This window comes from Nicotiana tabacum, chromosome 3, assembly GCF_000715075.1.
Source record: "Nicotiana tabacum cultivar K326 chromosome 3, ASM71507v2, whole genome shotgun sequence".
NCBI classification, from domain to species: Eukaryota; Viridiplantae; Streptophyta; class Magnoliopsida; order Solanales; family Solanaceae; genus Nicotiana; species Nicotiana tabacum.
In genome coordinates, this window is record NC_134082.1 from 14,592,930 (window position 1) to 14,616,320 (window position 23,391).

General features: G+C 38.8%; 2 protein-coding genes across 3 annotated transcripts; both read left to right on the forward strand.

Annotated features, from left to right (window-relative positions):
- Window positions 1-691: 691 nt before the first annotated feature.
- On the forward strand, window positions 692-10,626 carry LOC107832217 (outer envelope pore protein 16, chloroplastic). Of its 2 annotated transcripts, none has more exons than XM_075249235.1 (6): window positions 692-947; window positions 1,057-1,108; window positions 1,800-1,831; window positions 2,456-2,489; window positions 2,618-2,685; window positions 9,364-9,435. In XM_075249235.1, exons 1-6 carry the CDS (start codon window positions 834-836, stop codon window positions 9,418-9,420), a joined length of 357 nt encoding a protein of 118 aa, XP_075105336.1. In that variant the 5' UTR covers window positions 692-833; the 3' UTR covers window positions 9,421-9,435. The 2 variants fall into 2 exon arrangements, with proteins under 2 accessions (XP_075105336.1, XP_016515517.1); XM_016660031.2 differs by lacking the exon at window positions 9,364-9,435 and adding an exon at window positions 10,341-10,626 and having other exon boundaries at window positions 698-947.
- An 11,332-nt stretch (window positions 10,627-21,958) lies between these two features.
- Window positions 21,959-22,363, forward strand: LOC142175711 (uncharacterized). The gene has a single exon (XM_075242692.1). The coding sequence runs from the start codon at window positions 21,959-21,961 to the stop codon at window positions 22,361-22,363; it is 405 nt and encodes a 134-aa protein (XP_075098793.1).
- Window positions 22,364-23,391: the final 1,028 nt, after the last annotated feature.

Sequence of the window (23,391 nt, forward strand, 5' to 3'; positions counted from 1 at the left end):
AATTAACGGATTAACGGTTTGGAGGCGGATTACTCAATTTTCTTATCGGGCAAACTGTTAATCCGTTAAGAATTTTTATATTTATACTTTTACCCCTATGTATATAAATTATTATTAAAACCTAAATGGCTAAATCCCTAATTTCTAATTCTCATCTATCTATAGCTATGGCATTGGCGGTCGTCTTTGGCTTCTAATTAGGAAAAACTACTGCAACTAACAGACACAGTTTGAACTATGTATTTGGCCGTTTGGTATTGATTGTTCAAAATTTTTTTATTTGGTTTAGCCGATAAACCCCCCGATAAGTGCCAGATAATTATTAATCCGTACCAATCTGCCCGTTGTTTTATTAAATGGCTAGCGAATTACTATATTTATAATCCGATAATCGATAAGCCGAACAGTTAAACATAATTATCCGTCTGATCCGCCCAATAAGCACCCCTACTTTTTACGTTATAAGGGTTGGGAAAATAGCGTAGGGAAAATTAAGAAAGAACTTTGAAAAATATTTTCTCTCTACTTCATTAGGAAAATATTTTCCAAAATTATATATTTTTAAAATTCCTTTTTTTTTAAAGCTAAGGACAAGAAAAGAAAAGAAAAAAAGGGTCAAAGAAAAAAGATGCTGGTTGCTAGCATTATTGGAATTTGCATGCATTGGAAAAGGCCAAACAAATAAGAATGATAAAAAAGAAAGCAATACGACCGTACCCCGAGAGGTGAGTGAGTGGACTACCTGTGATTATATCGAGTAAAAGGCACGAGAACAAAAAAGCAAAGAACAAAGAAGAAGAAGAAGAGAAGAAGAAGAAGAAGAAGAAGAAAAAATGCCGAGGAGCAGATTTTCAGCATCATTAGCTTCTCCAAAGGTGGATTTAGTTATTGATATGGGCAACCCACTTCTCAACCAAACTGTTGATGCTTTCTTGAAAATCGGCACTGTAATTTTCTCCTCTCTGCTGTTAATTTGGTGATTTTTGCTTCTTTTTTGGATTTTGTAAACATGGGTTGCTTGATTTTTACCCCTTTTTTTGTTCTTACTTGTTTTAGGTTGCTGTCACCAAAACTGCTGTTGAAGAAACTTATCACATCGTCAAAAAAGGTTGATTCTTAAATTTGATTTCAGTTATCTAGACTAAAGAGTCTTTACTAGATCAAATGGGGGAAACTAGACTGCTCTCATTTTTTTTCGTCTTTTTTTTTTTTTGGCTCAGTTTTATTTTATGTGATGATGTTTGGTTGGACGGAAAAAATTGTGATCTTAAAGAGCATTTCATCAAAGTAGAATGAGAAGTTTAAAGTCAAATAGTTTCCAAATTTAGAAATGTATCATATATTTTGAAACAGATTTAAAAAGTAAAGAATATATCATTATGTAACTGAAGTGACCAGACTTCTCAATTTCCTAGTTATCGCCTATGTTACGGTACTTGTTTACTGGTGCATACTATCCGTTAGTGTATGTGTACCTTCTCAGGCCCACTTGTGGGATTACACTGGGTTTGTTGTTGTTGTTGTTGTAAACGAAGTTCCTGTACCCATATCACACTAATTATAAGGGTAGGTCAAGACAAAAGAAGGATCCATGACATAGCCGATTCGCCAATTTTTGCCTTTTTGCTTCTTTGACTTTTTTCGATGTGCTATGTAACCTGAGGAATTCAAAAAAAGAATGGATTGGGGATTGTACTTGATCTCCCAGTTATATTAAAGTGTAAATTGAAGTTCTTTAAGTTACCAGCAAACTATCCACAATTCAGCTTACTATTTCACAATCAACATGGTCTTTGCAGGCAGTGTGTCGAGTCACAACTTTGAGAATTCGGTAAGCATGCCTTAAACTGTATACTATATCATTTTACTAATTTGTGTAAATATTCTAGTAGATTGTCTTGGAAGTGTTTATTCAGTTTTGTATAAGAGAAATGTTCTAGAATCAAAATTTGGCTTAACAATGTGATCCTCCTCTTTTAGATTTGTTTGGCCACCTATGAGGTGTGATTTGTGAAGAAGGCTTATTCTGGTCTGAGCACAAGATATTATTGTTAAGATACTAATGGATAGTCACCGAGCAAAAAAGATACTGATGAATAGTGGCTAAAAAAGACTTTAGTGGTTACGGATTAAGAAGACTTTCAGAATTATATCAGTTTCTTTTGGTGGTGCCGATGAGCAAAATATTTAACAAGCATTAACCGAGAACTTCAATGCATATAAAACCAAATGTCCTGTTTGGCTCAAAAACAGCCTACCACACCTGAAATTATGCTTTAGTAAAATTTCATGGTACGAGCAGCATCTCTCTTATGTTCAGCTCAAAATCTATTTCACTTATGCCACCACAGAACTTAAGTGGCTATTCTGGAGGATTTAGTTATGTTGACTGGAAAAAAAAGAAGATTGATTGACATGCTTGTTGTGTTTTAACTGAATTTACCTTTGGTTGCAGTTGAAGAAAATGTGTAAAGAAGGTGCTTATTGGGGTGAGTAATCTGCACCAGTTCCACCCGCATATTAAATTTCAAAATGGACGGTTAGAAAAGAGTTTTTAGTTTCCCAATTTTTTGAATCTTTGAGTGGATTATCTAACAATTCTTGTCTCTTTATTCAGGGACTGTGGCTGGGGTATATGCTGGAATGGAGTATGGAGCAGAGAGGATCCGTGGAACCAGAGATTGGGTAATTTGTATTTGCATTTTATATGAATTTGCTCAACTAATTGGACTTTGAGGACCTACACCGCGTTATAATCTTTCTTCGCCCTTCTGTGTGTTTCCTACTTGCTCACCCCAACCAATTGCATCCTCTCCACATTGTCTTTGCTTTTAATCCTGCTAGCATTCAGTTTCTGTTTCATCAACCGATGCATAGTACCAGGTTTTCCCCATGGTGGCCACTATTTTTGTTTTGATGAATCTTTCAGAGTTCCTTTAAACTGCACAAAGATTCTGTGTTACTTACAAAAGTGCAACAACAACGTACCCAGTGTAATTCCACAAGTAGGGTCTAGGGAGGGTAGTGTGTACGCAGTTCTTATCCCTACCTTGTGAAGGTAGGCAGGCTGTCTCTTTACAGAAGTGCATGTAAAATATACATCAAACATTTCAAAAATCTAGTCAACTGCCCGTACAAGTTGGTATTTACATTTTACACCAAAAGAACAAAGAAATAGAAGAGAACCCTTGACCCTGAACGACAAACACTCTGGCGCTTCAAAGTTCTCCTGCTTCTTCCCTCCACAAAAGCCCAAAAATACTGAAAGGGAGCCTCTTCCATAGCTTCTTTCCTCGAACCATTTTTCTCGGTCTATCTCTACAGTTGTCTTACAGAGAACCCACTTAATGTTGACTGCCAAATGTTGCAAATATCAAGGAACGCAGTTTCAATGTAAAATCATAAGGTGGTAAAGAACAATACTCATCCTCCCCATGCTTTTACCACGTGCAACACTGCCGTCAAAATACGAGTGAGGAAATGCACTTTCTTGATTCTTCAGTGCGCTGCATCTCCATAGAGATTTCACCATTGGATTAGGGTCTTCTCCCACTGAATAAACAACTGTAATAAGATTGTATTAGAAATGTGTTCGAGAAGGAACCTTTCATTATGATAGACTCTGCATCTCCAAACTGTGTATGGCTATATAGTCTCAGCAGGAATGCATCCACCTCGTCGTCTCCGATTCCTGTTGGAAGTCATCTGAAGTTATATCCCATGACCTGTGTTTTCCATCCTGCCTTAGAACCTTAGCTACTGCGATCTTCTTATCATTAGCTTATGAGAATAAGCTAGGGATGTAATCTTCTAGGGTATCACATACAATACGTTAAGCCAAGATCAGATTCTATTCCCATTTCGGACAAAAAACACATTGTACTCGGGAAAGTTCACTTCCCTATCATGATCCGTTTTCACCCGCTCGTCCTGTTGTGGGACAACACCTCCTTTATGAACCAAGGTTAACTATTATAACCATGTTTCACCGAAATAACCTTCATCCGGATGATGTACTGGAGAGAGATGATTAGGCAAGACATGTCATTGCTTCAGCTTATCAAGGACATGACCCTCGATAGGAAGATGTGTGTGGGGTCCATCCCATTAATTAAGGAAGACTTTTCTTCCTTGTTGATTGTTTTCAAAGTTGGCAGCCATCATATCTTTTGCATTTGTCAAATTCGGTAGGTATAGCAGATCTGCAGGTAGAAAATGTCAAATGTAGTAGGCGTGAGAGAGTGACGCTCTGCCTATAAAAAGAGAGCTTCAGCTCTCATCTCGACACACCAATCTCAGAGGAAAAATATATGTGAGAGTTAGAAAGAAAGAGTGAGGTTTCACAGACAGGGTATAAGAAAATAGTCTGTGAGAAAAATAGGGAGTGAGTGATATTGTAGTGAGGTGGGAATATCAAAAGAGGGTTATTTCTTTTGAGTGTTGTAGTGGTCTTTTGAGTATTTTACTCGAACCTACAAAGTGTAAAATTCCTTGCTATAGTGATATCAGTTGCTCTTCTCAGGGCCGTGGTTTTTTCCCTTATTCAAAAGGGGTTTTCACGTAAAAATCTTGGTGTCGTTGTTACTCTTTTATTCTTGTTAATTACCGTATCTCGGTGCTACGTTATTATTCCGCTTTTATTACCGTGAATATTATTTTGTAGGGGGTTTATTCCCAACAACTGGTATCAGAGCACATGTTCTGCTCGTTCACTGAAATACTATTCACTGTCGGTAGTACTATACTCGGTGAAAAATAAAAATGTCCGGAGTAAAGTACGAGGTAGCAAAATTCAACGGAGATAACGGTTTCTCAACATGGCAAAGAAGGATGAGGGATCTGCTCATTCAACAAGGATTACACAAGGTACTAGATGTTGATTCCAAAAAGCCCGATACCATGAAAGCTAAGGATTGGGCTGACTTGGATGAAAGGACTGCTAGTGCAATCAGGTTGCACTTATCAGATGATGTGGTAAATAACATCATTGATGAAGACACCGCATGTGGCATTTGGACAAGGTTGGAAAGCCTATACATGTCCAAAATACTAACAAATAAATTGTACTTGAAGAAGCAGCTATACACCCTATACATGGGTGAAGGTACGAATTTTTTGTCACATTTAAATGTGTTTAACGGACTAATCACACAGCTTGCCAACCTCGGAGTGAAAATCGAGGAAGAAGATAAAGCCATCTTGCTATTGAACTCGTTGCCATCTTCGTACGATAATTTGGCAACAACCATCCTGCACGGTAAGACTACTATTGAGTTGAAAGATGTCACATCGGCTCTTCTACTCAATGAGAAGATGAGAAAGAAGCTTGAAAATCAAGGGCAGACTCGCATCACAGAAAGTAGAGGCATGAGTTATCAAAGGAGTTCGAGCAACTATGGTAGATCCGGAGCTCGTGGGAAGTCAAAGAACCGATCCAAATCAAGAGTCAGAAATTGCTACAACTGTGATCAACCAGGTCACTTCAAAAGAGATTACCCAAATCCAAGGAAGGGCAAAGGTGAAACCAGTGGCCAAAAGAATGACGACAACACAACCGCCATGGTGTAAAACAATGATAATGTTGTCATCTTTATAAATGAGGAAGAGGAATGCATGCACTTGTCAGGTCCAGAGTTGGAATGGGTGGTTGACACAGCGGCATCTTACCATGCCACACCGGTAAGAGATCTTTTTTGCAGATATGTAGCAGGTGATTTTGGCATAGTGAGAATGGGTAACATAAGTTACTCAAAGATTGCGGGGATTGGTGACATTTGTATCAAGACAAATGTCGGATGCACATTGGTTCTAAAGGATGTGCGGCATGTACCTGATTTGCAGATGAACTTGATCTCGGGAATTGCTTTAGACCAAGATGGATACGAGAAATATTTTGCAAATCAAAAATGGAGACTCACTAAGGGATCATTGGTGATTGCAAAGGGAATTGCTCGTGGCACGTTGTACAGGACAAATGCAGAAATATGCCAAGGTGAATTGAACGCGGCACAAGATGAGATTTCTGCAGATTTGTGGCACAAAAGAATGGGTCATATGAGCGAGAAAGGATTGCAGATTCTTGCCAAGAAATCACTCATTTCTTATGCCAAAGGCACAACGGTAAAACCTTGTGACTACTATTTATTTGGTAAGCAGCAGAGAGTCTCATTTCAGACATCGTCTGAAAGAAAATTGAATATACTTGATTTAGTATATTCTGATGTTTGTGGCCCAATGGAAATTGAATTAATGGGCGGTAACAAATATTTTGTTACTTTTATTGATGATGCTTCACGAAAATTATGGGTTTATATTTTGAAAACCAAAGATCAGGTGTTTCAAGTTTTCCAGAAGTTTCATGCTCTAGTAGAAAGGGAGACAGGTCGAAAACTAAAGCGTCTCCGAAGTGACAATGGAGGTGAGTACACTTCAAGGGAATTTGAAGAGTATTGTTCAAGTCATGGGATCAGACATGAAAAGACAGTTCCTGGAACCCCACGGCACAATGGCGTAGCCGAGAGGATGAACCGCACCATTGTGGAGAAGGTGAGAAGCATGCTCAGAATGGCTAAACTGCCTAAGTCATTCTGGGGGTGAAGCAGTTCAGACAGCCTATTACCTGATCAATAGGAGTCCATCAGTTTCGTTGGCGTTTGACATCCCAAAAAGAGTTTGGACCAACAAGGAGGTGTCCTACTCACATCTGAAGGTGTTCGGTTGCAGAGTTTTTGCACATGTACCAAAAGAGCAGAGAACAAAGCTGGATGATAAATCTGTTCCCTGCATATTTATCGGATATGGAGATGAAGAGTTCGGTATAGATTGTGGGATCCTGTAAAGAAGAAAGTCATCAGAAACAGAGATGTAGTCTTCCGAGAAAGTGAAGTTGGAACTGCAACTGATATGTCAAAAAAGGCGAAGAATGGTATAATTCCTAACCTTGTTACTATTCCTTCTACTTCTAACAATCCCACAAGTGCAGAAAGTACGACCGACGAGGTTGCCGAGCAGGGGGAGCAACCTAGTGAGGTTATTGAGCAGGGGGAGCAACTTGATGAAGGTATCGAGGAAGTGGAGCACCCCACTCAGGAAGAAGAACAACCTCAACCTCTGAGGAGATCAAAGTGGCCAAGGGTAGAGTCATGCAGGTACCCTTCCACAGAGTATGTCCTCATCAGTGATGAGGGGGAGCCAGAAAGTCTTAAGGAGGTGTTGTCCCATCCAGAAAAGAAACAGTGGATGAAAGCCATGCAAGAAGAGATGGAATCTCTACAGAAAAATGGCACGTACAAGCTGGTTGAACATCCAAAGGGTAAAAGACCACTCAAATGCAAATGGGTCTTTAAACTCAAGAAAGATGGAAATGGCAAGCTGGTCAGATACAAAGCTCGTTTGGTGGTTAAAGGCTTCGAACAGAAGAAAGGTATTGATTTTGATGAAATTTTTTCACCTGTTGTCAAAATGACTTCTATTCGAACAATTTTGAGCTTAGCAGCTAGCCTAGATCTTGAAGTGGAGCAGTTGGATGTGAAAACTGCATTTCTTCATGGAGATTTGGAAGAGGAGATTTATATGGAGCAGCCAGAAGGATTTGAAGTAGCTGAAAAGAAACACATAGTGTGCAAATTGAATAAGAGTCTTTATGGATTGAAGCAGGCACCAAGGCAGTGGTACATGAGGTTTGACTCATTCATGAAAAATCAAATATACCTAAAGACCTATTCTGATCCATATGTATACTTCAAAAGATTTTCTGAGAATAACTTTATTATATTGTTGTTGTATGTGGATGACATGTTAATTGTAGGAAAAGACAAGGGGCTGATCGCAAAGTTGAAGAGAGATTTGTCCAAGTCATTTGATATGAAAGATTTGGGCCCAGCACAACAAATTTTAGGGATGAAGATAGAGAGAGAACAAGTAGAAAGTTGTGGCTATCTCAGGAGAAGTACATTGAACGTGTACTAGAACGCTTCAACATGAAGAATGCTAAGCCAGTCAGCACACCTCTTGCTAGTCATCTAAAGTTGAGCAAAAAGATGTGTCCTACAACAGAAGAGGAGAAAGGGAACATGGCTAGAGTTCCTTATTCTTCAGCAGTCGGAAGCTTGATGTATGCAATGGTATTTACTAGACCTGATACTGCTCACGCTGTTGGTGGTGTCAGTAGGTTTCTTGAAAATCCTGGAAAGGAACATTGGGAAGCAGTCAAGTGGATACTCAGGTACCTAGAGGTACCACGGGAGATTGTTTGTGCTTTGGAGGATCTGATCCAATCTTGAAGGGCTATACAGATGTTGATATGGCAGGTGACATTGATAACAGAAAATTCACTACTGGATATTTGTTTACATTTTCAGGGGGAGCTATATCATGGCAGTCTAAGTTGCAGAAGTGTGTTGTACTTTCAACAACTGAAGCAGAGTACATTGCCGCTACAGAAACTGGCAAGGAGATGATATGGCTCAGGCGATTTCTTCAAGAGCTGGAATTGCATCAAAAGGAGTATGTTGTCTATTGTGACAGTCAAAGTGCAATAGACTTGAGCAAGAACTCCATGTACCATGCAAGAACAAAGCATATAGATGTGAGATATCATTGGATTCGTGAGCAGGTGGAGAACGAATCTTTACGGGTCAAAAAGATTCACATGAGTGAAAATCCTGCGGATATGCTAACCAAGGTAGTACCAAGAGATAAGTTCGAACTTTGCAAAGAACTTGTCGGCATGCGCTCAAACTAGAATCTTCGGTGCTACCTCCTTCAAGTGAATGAGACTGGAGGGTGAGATTTGTGGGGTCCATCCCATTAATTAAGGAAGACTTTTCTTCCTTATTGATTGTTTTCAAAGTTGGCTGCCATCATATCTTTTGCATTTGTCAAATTCGGTAGGCATAGCAGATCTGCGGTAGAAAATGTCAAATGTAGTAGGCGTGAGAGAGTGAGGCTCTGCCTATAAAAGGAGAGCTTCAGCTCTCATCTCGACACACCAATCTCAGAGGGAAAATATATGTGAGAGTTAGAAAGAAAGAGTGAGGTTTCACAGATAGGGTATAAGAAAATAGTCTGTGAGAAAAATAGAGAGTGTGTGATATTGTAGTGAGGTGGGAATATCAAAAGAGGGTTATTTCTTGTGAGTGTTGCAGTGGTCTTTTGAGTATTTTACTCGGACCTACAAAGTGTAAAATTTCTTGCTATAGTGATATCAGTTGCTCTTCTCAGGGTCGTGGTTTTTTCCCTTATTCAAAAGGGTTTTCCACGTAAAAATCTTGGTGTCATTGTTACTCTTTTATTCTTGTTAATTACCGTATCTCGGTGCTACGTTATTATTCCGCTTTTATTACCGTGAATATTATTTTGTAGGGGGTTTATTCCCAACAATGTGGAGGTCGAGACTTAGGGTTGAAGGTTGACAGGTAGTCGTGAGTTTCTCCTAGTCTTATCAGTAGTAGTAGTAGTAGTAGTAGTAGTAGTAGTAGTAGTACTATTTTTATATTTTCTTATTCCTGGTTCTTTATTATTACGTGTCGTTTTATTCGCTTCCGTTATTCTATTACCTTGTTATTGCTATTATTTGTTCCTTTATTTTTACTGTTCGTTGAGCCGATGGTCTATCAGAAACAGTCTCTCTACCTTCATAATGTAGGGGTAAGGTCTGCGTACATATTACCCTCCCTAGACCCCACTTGTGGGATTATACTGGATTTTTTGTTGTTGTAGTTAACCTTCATCCGGATGGTCCGCTTTTTTATTGCAAATTTCCATAGCCATTTTCTGAACAATGCTCGATTAAAGATTTCCAACCTCTGAGATGTGCAATCCCCCAACTGCCACCAGTGGTAGATTGTGAATGCTGAGTCTCCCATTTACCAGTGGAAGCCAACATTAGTGAGGTTACTGCATTGAATACCGGTTTTACTAAAGCATCCTTGATGAAGACTAGCAATTTATATTTGCATCTGGAATTGGGATTTTAGTTATGTTAAAGCTCCTTGAATCGAACTTTATGTAGGTCTTACATGTATACAAACTTCCTGTTGTATCTTGTCTGATGAAACCAGCTTTATGGTTCTAATATTGCAAAGGAAAAAGGAAGGTAATTCAGGCGATGTAGCATCAGTATATGGGGTTTTACTCAGGTTATGAGTGATAAACATTGCAGCAAAATCTTTAATATGATAATCACGATAGAGAAATTGCAATGGTTTTTGTTAAGAGTTGTGTAATTTAATCGTGGCTTGTATTCCCCTCAAGGATCCTGGTGAAAGAGGATTGAAAATTTGAATGTTCTCTTCTTGAACAAACGTCTATCTTTTGATTTTTCTTCAATCTGTTTGCAGAAGAATGCAATGATTGGGGGTGCATTGACTGGAGCTCTCATATCTGCTGCAAGCAACAACAATCGCGACAAGATTGTGATGGATGCCATTACAGGAGGTGCTGTTGCAACTGCTGCTGAGTTTCTTAATTATCTCACATGAATTTCTTACCAACTACTTAGAACATTGCTAAGCATTTGCTCTGTTTCTCGAATTGTATCCATTTGAAATTACAAGCTTATGACATATGAATCTTATAATATTTGACTATGTTTAAGTGAATCTATAAATTAGCCATCTTTTTCAATCATTTGCTTTAAATATCGTCTATCAAGATGAATCAATTCATGTATTAACAATTTAATCAGAAGAGTTATAAATTGAAGCGTGAATGCATATTACTTGACCATGGCTAAGTCACTATGTGTTTATATAAGAAAAATATGGTTTACATTCATTTGTTTGTTATAAATATCAGGATCAACATGTTTTTTTCACATGAAAATGACACCGTATATCTATGCGTTACTGTGATTGACTTATAATGGAAGAGTACATTTGTCCGCAAGGACCACTAGGTTCTAGATATGGATTACTACCATCATGCACATATATATACCTTACGTGTAATTTATGTGGAATATGATGCGGATTGAGAATATGTATATTAACAACGATTTACGGATAAACATATCTAAAGAGAAAGGTGTCTTCTTGCAACTATGTATTATAACATACATATTATCCGTTGTTGGCAATTCATATGTTAATTATATAATTTACTATAGTATAACAATCTTCAGAAGATTATTCATCGCATAAATAATTCCTGCAACTGTAAATAAGAAAAATGATTATAGATGAGATAATAAAGTGGCTAGAGGAGTACCTGTTAGGATCGAAAAGTTCAGTCGTCATGCGGAAGCTAGTTAAACAAACCTTCAGCGACAATTAGATAACAAAAGAGACACAAACATATAACGTGATTCGGTCAACTGACCTACATCCACGACGGAGATGAGCAATCCACTATATAAAAGAGAGCACAAAATATCGAGAGAACAACCTCACGAAGAGGCAAACACAAGTGACACACTAACACTTGTCCCGTAAAGTTCTCCTCCTAAACACGTCTCTCAAATCCCATATGGCTACATCGTGGATGTTGCTAAATGAGAAGGACAGATCTTCAATTTATTGAACTCGAAACTTTTTCTTACAAGAAAAGGGATTATCCAAATATGGAAGAATTATATTTTCCTTCTAGGAAAAGAAAATCCCAATTATGGTAACTATATTGTCCTTTCCTTCATGAGATAGGAAAACCAATTATGGTAAGAAAATCTGGACAAACACCTAACAATTTTCCCTTTGGCCTTAATTTTCTGATAAAATAAACTTGACCCACCTTATTCACATAGCCTTCAACAGGTTGCATCTCCAAATCTCCACCACAAAGTTTGTCTCAACGTGCATAGCACACTGGTCAAATTTCAAAGACAAAAATCACGATTATTGTCAAATATGTTGCGGTTAGAACTGAACCTGCCAAAATGAACCTGTCTTGAACCTCGCTCTGATACCACTTGTTAGGACCGAAAAAATCAGGTATCATGCGAAAGCTAGTAAAGTAAACCCTCAACGACGATAAATCAGATAACAAAAAAGTAATCTACCAAAAGAGACACAAACATATAACGTGGTTCGGTCAACTGACCTACATCCACGGCGGAGATGAGCAATCCACTATATAAAAGAGAGTACAAAATATCGAGAGAACAATCTCATGAAGAGGCAAACACAAGTAACACACTAACACTTATCCCATAAAGTTCTCCCCCTAAACATGATTCTCAAGCCCCATATGGCTACATTGTGGATGCTACTAAATGAGAAAGACAAAGCTTCAATTTATAGAACTCCAAACATTTTCCTATAAGAAAAAGGACTAGCCAAATATGAGAGATTTGTAATTTCCTTCTATAAGAAGAAAAACCTAATAAGGTAAACATGTTTCCATTTCCTTTAATAAAAAGGAAAACCAAATATAATAAGAAAAATATGGCAAACACCTAACAGTACCTTTGTACAACGACAGAGAGTAGTGCTAGTGAGAAATGGCTGTTAGAATTTGCTAAAGTAAATAATTTAAACTCAAAGAAAGAAAATAAAAGAATATGGCAAGAATGAATAAGTGGCAAAAAGGAAAAGTGGAGTATTGACGAAAAGGAGGAACTTAAAAAGTAACAAAGGAAAAATAGAAATGAGAAATTACATAACAATCTCACTATATTTGGTTGTTCGAAAAAATAATTCTTTTCTTTTTTTAAATGACAATTGATCTAAAAATGCAAATAATAAATTAGATTATGATTTAATCAACAATTTTACAACCCGACCCCCACTCAAATAAAAATATTTTCAACAATCTATTAGTATAAAAGCTACTAACCTTCATGGAATAACTGAATCTCTTATAGAAATCTCGTGGGAAGCCTCCTTAGTTCGGGAACCCTAGCAGCAGAAATTGGAAAAAATGATAAAGGGGCTTTTGATTTTGTGGGGGAGAAACAAACGAGGGTAAGGGTTTAATAACTGGTAACTAAGTCTATGTGGCAAAAAAGATGTTGAATAATAAGTTTAATTATCTTTTAGTGGTCAGTCGTTTGGGTAAAAGGTATTTGTGCTTCAGTTGAGTAACGACAAGGGTATGAAGAGGCCCAACTTTTAACGAAGGGTATATTTGCTCCTGGTCGTGAAGTTTAGGGGTATTTTTGAACCATTTACGTTTCTTATATTGAATTAGCTAAATACAATTAAAGTATATCATTTTCAAGTTATTTTGTAAATCAAATATATTTATGAATATTCTTAGGTCTTTTTTGAAATTTTATTCTCATTGACACAGAATACACGCGCAACGCATGTGTCCAAATATTAGTAAGAAGATAAAATGTCTTGGAAGCACTTTCATATTGGAATAAAATATGCAGTACTAGTATTTATATGTGAGAAGTCGTTTTCTGAGCATGATATTCAGCAGTAGGAATATTTGAGATTATTGTGATGACCCCCATGTCATCATGCCACGTAGACACCATTTGACATATATTTAGTGCCACATGGAGCTTACATCAGAGGAAATCTAGCATTTGTGAGAAAATTCTAGAAAAGTATATGAACATTTCCTTTGAAAGACCCTAGATCCCTATGGATTTACTAGGAAATTCCTTAAAATCTTCTAGGCTTGTTGAGAATTCTAGAGAAAACTCTTATCTTGTAAATATTAAGGACTTAATTAATATTTATACACTATCCCCTAGGAGAGTAGTATATAAATGGGGTCATTCATTTGTAATTCATCAAACAAACAATTCAAGTTCTCTCTAATACAAAGCTTCTTTAGCAATTCTCTTGTGTTCTTTATATCATTCCTTTAGAAATTCTTAATATCTTGGGCTGACTTGGCATAGCAAGATCGTGAGCAATTTGTGCAAGAACGTGAGAAATTGTCAAGTGCCACATGTGCGGTTAGTTTTAAGACTAAAAACGTGACAACGTGGTATCATAGCCAGATTGCAACTAAGGGAATAGTGAACGACAGAGAAATTAACACTGCCAATACCCAAGCCTACGTCATCCAGGATGTTGCTAGCAAGAAGGGTTGTAACAAAAAGAGGATGTCACCAATAAGAGCCAGGAGGTGCCGCCTGAGGTTGTGTCAAACGAATGGTTTACATCTCAAAAACCATCTACCACTGAGGCAAGCAAGGATGAAGTGGAAGTCCTGCCCGAGAATGTCTCGCTCGGTACCGAGTAGGTTATGAAGGTGAACACGGGAATAGATGCCGTGGAGATTTTTGGCCAAAGGGAAAGGTGGAAGGCACCCTTAACGTTCTTGAGGGGCACAATTTTAATAAGTTTGAGAGTATCTAAAATGACTTGGAGGGACGTACACAGACTGAGGTGGAACTAAGACAAACCATCACTGCCTTGGAGTGCAGACTCATGGATGCTTTGAGTAATATCGATGCTATGAAGGCAAATATAGAGTCACTCGAGAGGCTTATCGATGCTGGCATAACTGAGGCAGGAAACAATGTTGTGGTTACGAGGGAGTCCAAGATCGAGGCTCTCAAAACCCGGGTGTTCAAAGGTGTTCGTGATGCACAAGAAGTGGAGAACTTCCTATAACGACCCGGCCAATCGTTTTGAATATTTTCATCCCGTTAAGCTATTTGAAGTCTTGAGTAGCATCTTTCTATGTATTATGACTCGTGTGAATCGTCGGTTTTGGTTTGCAGGTTCTTCGAAATTGATTTGGTATAAGGATTCTCAACTAGGAAGCTTTGAATTGAAAGAATTGACCAAGTTTGACTTTTTAGTATTTGACCCCGGATTGGGGTTTTGATAGTTCTGTTAGATCCGTTGGGTATTTTGGATTTAGGAGCGCATCTGGATTGTGATTTGTAGGTCCGTAGTTGAATTTGACTTGAAATGGTAAAAGTTGGATTTTTAAAAAGTTTATCCGGGAGTGGACTTTTTGTTATGGGATTTGGATTGTGGTTCCGGGAATGGGAATAGCTTCTTTTTGTCATTTAGGACTTGTTTGCAGAATTTGGATTCATTCCGGATTGATTTGCTATGTTTCGGCACAAATTATTGAAGTTGAAAAGTTCAAAGTTCAACAAGTTTGAATTTAGGTGTGATTCGTCATTTCGATATTGTTATGTGTGTTTTGAGGCCTCGAGTAGGTCCGTGTTATGTTATGGGACTTGTTGGTATACTCGGACGGGGTTCCGAGGGGCTCGGGCGTGTATTGGATTAATTTCGGATTATTTTTCTTCATGTTTTAATTGCTGAGGAGCTGCTGGTTCTGGTGTGACAGCACCTGCAACTGGTTTTGTGCAGGTGCGATGGTCGCAGAAGCGACAAAGCAGTCGCAGAAGCGAGGGATAGCTGGCTGGAGAGTCTTCGCAAAAGTGGTACTTCAGACGCTGAAGCGTGATCGTTGATGCGACCATAGCCATCACAGAAGCGGCCTGTCTCGCAAATGCGAGCCTTTTTCCCGCAAAAGCGAAGGTCGCAGATGCGACCTCTTGTCCGCAAATGCAGAATCGCTGGGCAGAAGGTATATTATTGAGGGTTTTGGTTCTTTCTTCATTTTGGGAGCTATAGAGCTCGGATTGAGGCGATTCTTGAAGAAATTTTTACTATGTGGATGGGGGAAAGTGTTCTATACTCATTTTTGATTTTATATCATGAATCTAGGGGTGTTAACGGTTCGGTTTGGTCGGTTTTTGATTAAAACCAAAACCAAACTAGTTTAATCGGTTTTTAAAATTTTAAAACCAAAACCAAACCAAATTAAATATAAACCATAGGTTTGATTGTTGTTGGTTTGGTTCGGTTTTTCGGTTCTTAGTAAGCTAATGATAAGTCGATAATAGTAAAACAACGCTAGACAACAATTTGAAAATACTTTGCTAAATTTACGCTTTTTTATATATTTCTTTCAGAACTAAAAGTTTATTTACCTGTTTATATGAAAAGAATGAACAAAAAATAAACTAAAATCTTGCTTTCTCAAGCTTTAGCCATTGTTGTCTTGCAATTTGAATGTGCTTTCTTTACTCTTGTGGTGGTTTTTTAACTCTTCTATTAGGCAAAAGTATGTGCGGAGGGTTAGAGAATTAGAGTCTATTAATGAAAAGAAAATTAGTCGAATCCTATTGTTTTGGGCTTAGACAATCTTTTAAGATATAACAGGATAAACCAAAATTTAAAAAAAAATTAAAATTATTTACAAAAAGATATTATATTGTATACAAATAATTATTAAATTTTATATATAATTAATCGGTTTGGTTCGGTTTATTTTTCGGTCTTTTAAAATAGAACCAAAACCAAACCAAATATTATCGGTTTTTAAAATTTAAAACCAAAACCAATCCAAATTAAAAAAAAATCGGTTTACTTAATCGGTTTAGTTCGGTTTTCGGTTTGGATCGGTTTTCCGTCAAACCGTGAACACCCCTACATGAATCTATCTTCATTTTCGGCATTTGATAGTAGGTTCCAAAAGAGAAATTGGAGGTTTTAGCCTAAAGTTTCATAATGTGAATTTTCGAGTTTTGAACACCGATTTGGAGTCAGATTTGAGTAAAACTAGTATGGTTGGACTCGTAATTGAGTGAGTTGTCGGATTTTATGAGTTTTGCCAAGTTCCGAGGCGTCGGCCCGGGTTGGACTTTTTGGCCAATTTTGGGTTTTTGATTCAAGATTTGACCTTTGTCGATTGGAATTGGTTCCTTTAGCATTGTTTGATGTATTTGAGTTGTTTTTGGTTAGTTTTGAGCCGTTCGTAGGTTGGATCATGAAAGATGGCATTTTAGAGCATCGCTTAGCTTGCTCGGTGTTGGAATTAGCTTGTTCGAGGTATGTAATACTTCTAAACTTGATGCTGAGGGTATGAAACCTTGAATTACATTTTATGTGATTGGTGTTGAGGTGACACACATGCTAGGTTACGGGCGTGTGGGTGTGCACCGTGTGAATTGTGACTCAGTTATTTATGTGGTACTGCATAGTTACCTAATCTTACCTGTAACCATGAAATTTCTACGTACTTGAACTATTGAGTTGTGATCCATGTTAGAAACCATATCTAGGCTACATATTTATCCTGTTAGGACCCACTGAGGTCATTTATGTTGTTGAGTTATCTGCTTTCAATGCATTACATACTTATTCATACTCATTCATATGCATATCATATCTCAATCTCTATTGTTATTTATTGATACATCATATCATCATTTTCGGGTTAGTTTGATGACATTGTGAGCCCGTGAGAGAGAGAGAGAGAGACTGGAGATATTGATGACTAAGTAAGGTTGAGGGCCTGAGTGTGAGTCATATTATGGAATCGAGCTGAACGCCGCAACAGGTTATATTGATTTGTGCCATGATTGGCTTGATATAGCGCTTGGGCTAAAAGAGCCCCTCCTAAGTCTGCACACACCCTCGGTAAGCATAGTTGATTATATTGAGGGATGGATCTTCCCTGGATATGGATCTTGTCTGAAGAATTTATATACCTGCGAATGGATCTTCCCTACGGGCTGGATTGGGCCCTACTTAGTACTGAGCGATTGTTGGTCAATTGATATATATATTCTGGGATGGATCTTTCCTGGGCCGGATTGGCCATATACAGTACTGAGTCATTGAGCATGATGAGGATAAAGTGTGAGGCAGTGAGATTGAGTAATCTGAGAGTATGAGTACACGATTCATCTCTGAGATACATGGCATTCACATGCACACATGACATACATGCATAGAGATACATTTTCTTCATGTTGTACGGTATCACGTCATTTATGACTTCTCACACATATTGATATACGGGCATAGAGAGGTATTTTACACTTACTATCTGGAAAGAAAAATGAGACATCTTATTCATTGTTGAAAGGATTTTTGGGGAAAATTATAGTTTTCAAACTTACTTGTATTTTCGACGATTTCGATAAAGGATTTGGATTTTTCACTGATATACTTGAAAAGCGGAACTATTTTTCGGGAAGCTATGAGAAAGTTGAGCATTTTATCCCTGAGTTGCTTCTTTTTGTTACTTGCTTTTTGTTGTTACGAACTATTGTTGGCTATTGGTGTTGGACCCGACCTTTATTCCAGCTCGTCACTACTTTCAATCTAAGGTTAGGTTTGTTACTTACTCAATAAATGGGGTCGGTTGTACTCATACTACCCTTCTGCACCTTGCGTGCAGATGTTGGATGCTGACGTTGCTATGCTCTACGGGAGCTGGATTTAAAGATGTACCTGCATTCCGGTTGTAGCAGTCTCTTGTTCATGGTAGCCTTAGATTCATAAAACTCTATTTATATACATTTCGAACAGATGTATTTATTTCATACCAGCTTTGTATATTCTAATCTTAGAAGCTCATTATTTGTACTACCAGTCCTTGGGAAATGTATCAGCTTTAGAGATTTTCTTTTATGTTAATTGTCTTATTAATTTCATTGGAATTGGTCAGTTGTTAATTGGCTTACCTAGCGGGTTGGATTAGGTGCCATCATGACTAGTTGGGTTTTGGGTCGTGACACTTCCTTTGGCACTTGGAGAACTACTTCAGGCACGACAAAGTGAGGGATGACGAGGCCATGATCAACACTATAGTGTTGTACCTCTCAGAGACTGCCATGCTATGGTGGAGAAGGAAGATGGCCGATATGGATAAAGGTCTATGTACTATTAGCATGTAGGATCAGTTCAAACCCGAGTTCAAGAGACAGTTATTTCCAAATTATGTCTTGTACGAGGTGAGGCGCAAGCTTAGGGAAGCAAATATGGAACATACATGAATATGTCAAGGAGTTCACCACCTTTATGATTCAAATGCCTAACCTGACCAATAATGACTTGTTGTTCCACTTCATGGACGGGTTGCAAAATTGGGCTAAGCAGGAGTTGCAATGCCTAAAAGTTGCAGATATAGACCAAGCCATAGTAGAGGCTGAATCATTGATGGATTTTAGGCATGATAAGCATGACAAAGGCAAAGGCAATGAGTCAAAGGTAGGTGAGACCATGGCAAAGGCAAAGAGATACAACAACAATACTCTAAGACTCAAGATTCCAAAAAGTTGAGCGGTCGCCAGGGCTATACCGAGAAGAAGAGATGCATCATATGCAGAGGGTTGCACGGCTCCAGGAATTGTCCCGACCTAAATAGCCTCAGTTCCATGGTCTGTGAACAGAAAGAGTATCCAGAAGGAGAGAGTTTAGGAACCGCACTGTTGGGTATGATCGAATTATGTGATGTTGTCACGAAGGAAGTTATCCAACCTACCGGGAATACCAATCATTATGTGGATTTGACTATCAACAATAAGCTCGCTCATGCAATTGGATATTGGAGTGACTCATTTTTTCCTTACCGAGGCTGCAACAAAAAGACTAGAGTTGAAGCTCGCTCCAACTAACTCTCGCATCAAAACCGTAAACCCGAGGTACAAAACGCCCATGGGGTAGCTAACGGAGATGGTGTCAAATTGGAAAGTTGTAAAGGTGTGAAAAACTTTACCATAACCGCTATGGATATCTTTGACATCATACAAGGCAAGAGTTCTTTAGACATTGTCATACATTGATCGACCCCTACCTCCAAAGTCTCTTGGTTATGGAGAGAGAAGAAGCTAGCATGGTGCCTATAGTAACTATGCCACATGGATAGAGCCAAGCACAACTTTCAGCTATGTAGCTTTTTAAGGGGCTCAAAAAGGGGGAGCCGATGTTCATGGCAACCATTGTAAGTCTGGAGGAAGAGAAGAATTTTCAGGAGACACTGCCACCTTGCATAGAGAAGTTGCTTGAGAAGAACAAATATGTCATGACCGAGGTGCTACCTAAGCACTTGCCTCCTAGGCGAGAAGCAGATCATAAAATTGAGTTGGAGTCAAGGGCCAAGACACCCGCATTTTCCCCATATCGTATGGAACCCGCCCGAGCTGGAAAAGCTTAGGAAACAATTGAAGGAGTTATTGGATGCTGGTCATATCTGCCCATCGAAGAAGGATGGATCGTTGTGCTTATGCATAAAATACCGGGTACTTAATAAGCTCACAGTGAAGAATAAGTACCCGATCCCGCTCATTGCCGACTTGGGCAAGCCAAGTACTTTACCAAGGTGTATCTTCGCACTGGCTATTTCCAGGTTCGCATTGCAAAAGGGGATGAGTCGAAGACAACATGTCTGATGAGATATGGAGCCTTTGAGTGGTTGGTGATGCCCTTCAGCTTAATCAATGCACCAGCCACATTTTGCACCTTTATGAACAAGATTTGTCATCCCTACCTTGATCAGTTCATAGTAGTGTACCTAGACGACATAGTCATCTAGAGTAATACCTTGGAGGAGCACATGGTGCACTTAAGGAAGGTCTTCCAAGTCTTGCAGGAAAACGAACCATACATCAAGAGGGAGAAATGCAAGTTTTCACAATCAAAGGTGCGCTTCTTGGGCCATGTAATTAGCAGTGGTAAGTTATGGATGGACGAGGCTAAGGTACATGCCATACAGGAGTGGGAAGCACCTACCAAGGTACCCGAGTTGAGATTCTTTCTTGGTTTTGTTAACTATTATCGCGGTTCATCAATGACTACTTAGCTAAGGCGGCACTATTGACTGAGTCGTTAAAGATGAACAAGCCGTGAGTTTGGACGAAGTATTGTAAAAAGGATTTGAAGGCCTTAAGGCAGTTGTAATAGATGGGACATTCTTGGTATTACCTGACTTTGCCAAGACATTTAAGATGCATACAAATGCCTCAAATTTTTCCATTGAGGGTGTCTTGATGCAGTTAAGAATCCCATATCATTCGAGAGTCGCAAGTTGAACGAGACGGAGCTTCATTACACCGTGCAAGAGAAGTAGATGACTGCCATTATGCATTGCCTTCGTACATGGTGACATTATTTGCTTGGGGCGAGGTTTGTGGTCAAGACCAACAATATGGCTACTAGCTACTTCAAACGCAGAAGAAGCTCACACCAAAACATGGTAGGTGGCAGGATTTCTATGTCGAGTTTGATTATGTGTTGGAGTATAAGTGGGTCAAAGGTAATGTTGTAGTTGATGCCTTGAGCCGAAAAGACGAGCTTGCTGCCATCACTTTAGAGTTAGGAGATTCGTGAGGCTATAAAAAAAGGCATGAAATATGATCCGGTAGCCAAACAACTTATGAAGTTAGCCACCCAGGGTAAGACGAGGCGTTTTTAGGTAGAAGATGGCCCATTTCTTACCATGGGTCGGTCAATCAACATACCTAAGTTTGGAGATATTAGACGGTGGATCATAAGTGAGAGTCATGACACAATGTGGGCCGGTCATCCAGGTCAACGTCACACTAGGGCGATGGTTGAGTCAGTCTACTATTGGTCATGCATGTGAGATGACATAGAGTGTTATGTATAGACATGTCTTGTCTGTCAACAGGACAAGGTTGAACAACAACGGCCTAGAGGGCTTTTGGAGCCACTACTAGTTGCAGAGTGTCCATGGGAGAGCGCGACTAAGGACTTTATCACTTGTCTACTGAAGTCCAACAATTATGGTACTATTACGGTGGCTGCCTCTCCAGGTTTCATAGCCAAGGAAGCCGCCAAGGTAATTTTTAAGAACGTGGTGAAGTATTTAGGCTTACCAGGGCATATCATCAGTGATCGAGATCCCCACTTCACTGGGAATTTTTGGAGAGAGTTGTTCGACATACTTAGCATGGAACTGCAATTTTCCACTAGTTTTCGCCCATAGACGGATGGACAGACGGAACAGGTCAATGCCTTACTGGAATGCTACTTGAGGCATTATATGTGCACACATCAAAAGATTGAGCAATTATGGACATCACTCAATTCTCTTATAATTGCAGCAGAGTGAGTCCACGGGGCAGACACCATTTAAGCTAGCCATAGGTCAACAAGCAGAAACTCCACATTCATTACCAGCCATGTTCGAGAGAAAGACTTTGGGGGCTTATTATATGGCCAGAGGATGAGAGGAGCAGCTTGACATTTATGAGTCTTACTTGGACAAGACAGTTAAGAAGATGAAGAAGTTTGCAGACCGTAAGCAGCATCCCACAGACTCTGGAGTTGGGGACATGGTCATGGTAAAGATTAACCCAAAACAATTCAAGGCACTACGGGGCATGCATCAAAATTTGACTCACAAGTATGAGGGACCATTTAAGATCTTCACCAAGGTAGGCAAGATCTCATACAAGCTTGACATGCCATCGTATCTTAAGATATACCCTATCTTCCATGCCAGTGTACTTAAGCCATATCATAAAGACAATGATGATTCGAGTAGGGGTCAATCAAGTCGAGCGCCAATTACTATCACCGCCTCACATGATGGGGAGATTGAGGCTATCATTGATTACCAAGGCCAGGCGAAAACAAGGGTAGAAAGCCACCGCTATTTCCTTGTCCATTGGAAGGGGTGGTAATCACCGGAGGAATCTACGTAGGAATGATATGAAGACTTATGGCAATTCAAAGATAAGATCCGAGAGTTTATGCACAACATTGCACCATGATCATGGCAACATTAGGTGGGGGAGATTGTGATGACCCGCCATGTCATCATGCCATATATGCACTATTTGGAATATACTAATACCGCATGAAAGCTTTAATGGGAGGAAGACTAGCATTTATGAGAAGATTCTAGAGAAGTATGCACATTTCCTTTGGAAGACCCTAGATCCCTATGAATTTTCTAGGAAAGTTCTTGGAATCTTCTAGGCTTGTAGAGAATTATAGAGAAAACCTTTATCTTGTAAATACTAAGGACTTGATTAACAATTAATATTTATACACTAGCCCCTAGCAGACTAGTATATAAAGGGGGTCATTCATTTGTAATACATGAAGCAAACTATTCTAGTTCTCTCTCTAATACAAAGCTTTCTTTAGCAATTATCTTGTGTTCATCATTCCCTTAGCGATCTCTAATATCTTAGGATGATTAAGAACGTGAGCAAGTTGTCAAGTACCACATGTGCGCTTAGTTTTGAGACTAAGGACGTGACATAATGGTTATTGTCTTATTGTAGGGAGAATGGTCGTTTAAAATTTAGTCTAGTACCGAGTCTGGAACTCAATTAAGAGAGCTTTGGGTAGAGAGAGGCGGTAGAGAATAGAAAAAGAGGAGAGGAGGAAAAAAAGGGTGTCACTAAATCCCCTAATTTAAGACACTAATAATGGATTATAAATGAACTGTATGAAAACGATAGTTATAACGGGTAACACACAAATTTAGGACAACTTTGGTAATAATTTTGAAATATTGTATAAGAAAAAAAAATTCCCTAAAAAATGGGTTGGATAATGAACTTTTTAAAAGCGGGTCAAGTATGGACAAGAACTATATTAGCCACTTAGAAAATGGATAACCAATAGATAACTAATGAGTTTAACTTTTATATTTGTAAAGAGATAAACTGGGAGTTACTCAAGTTTGAGAGACTAGAAA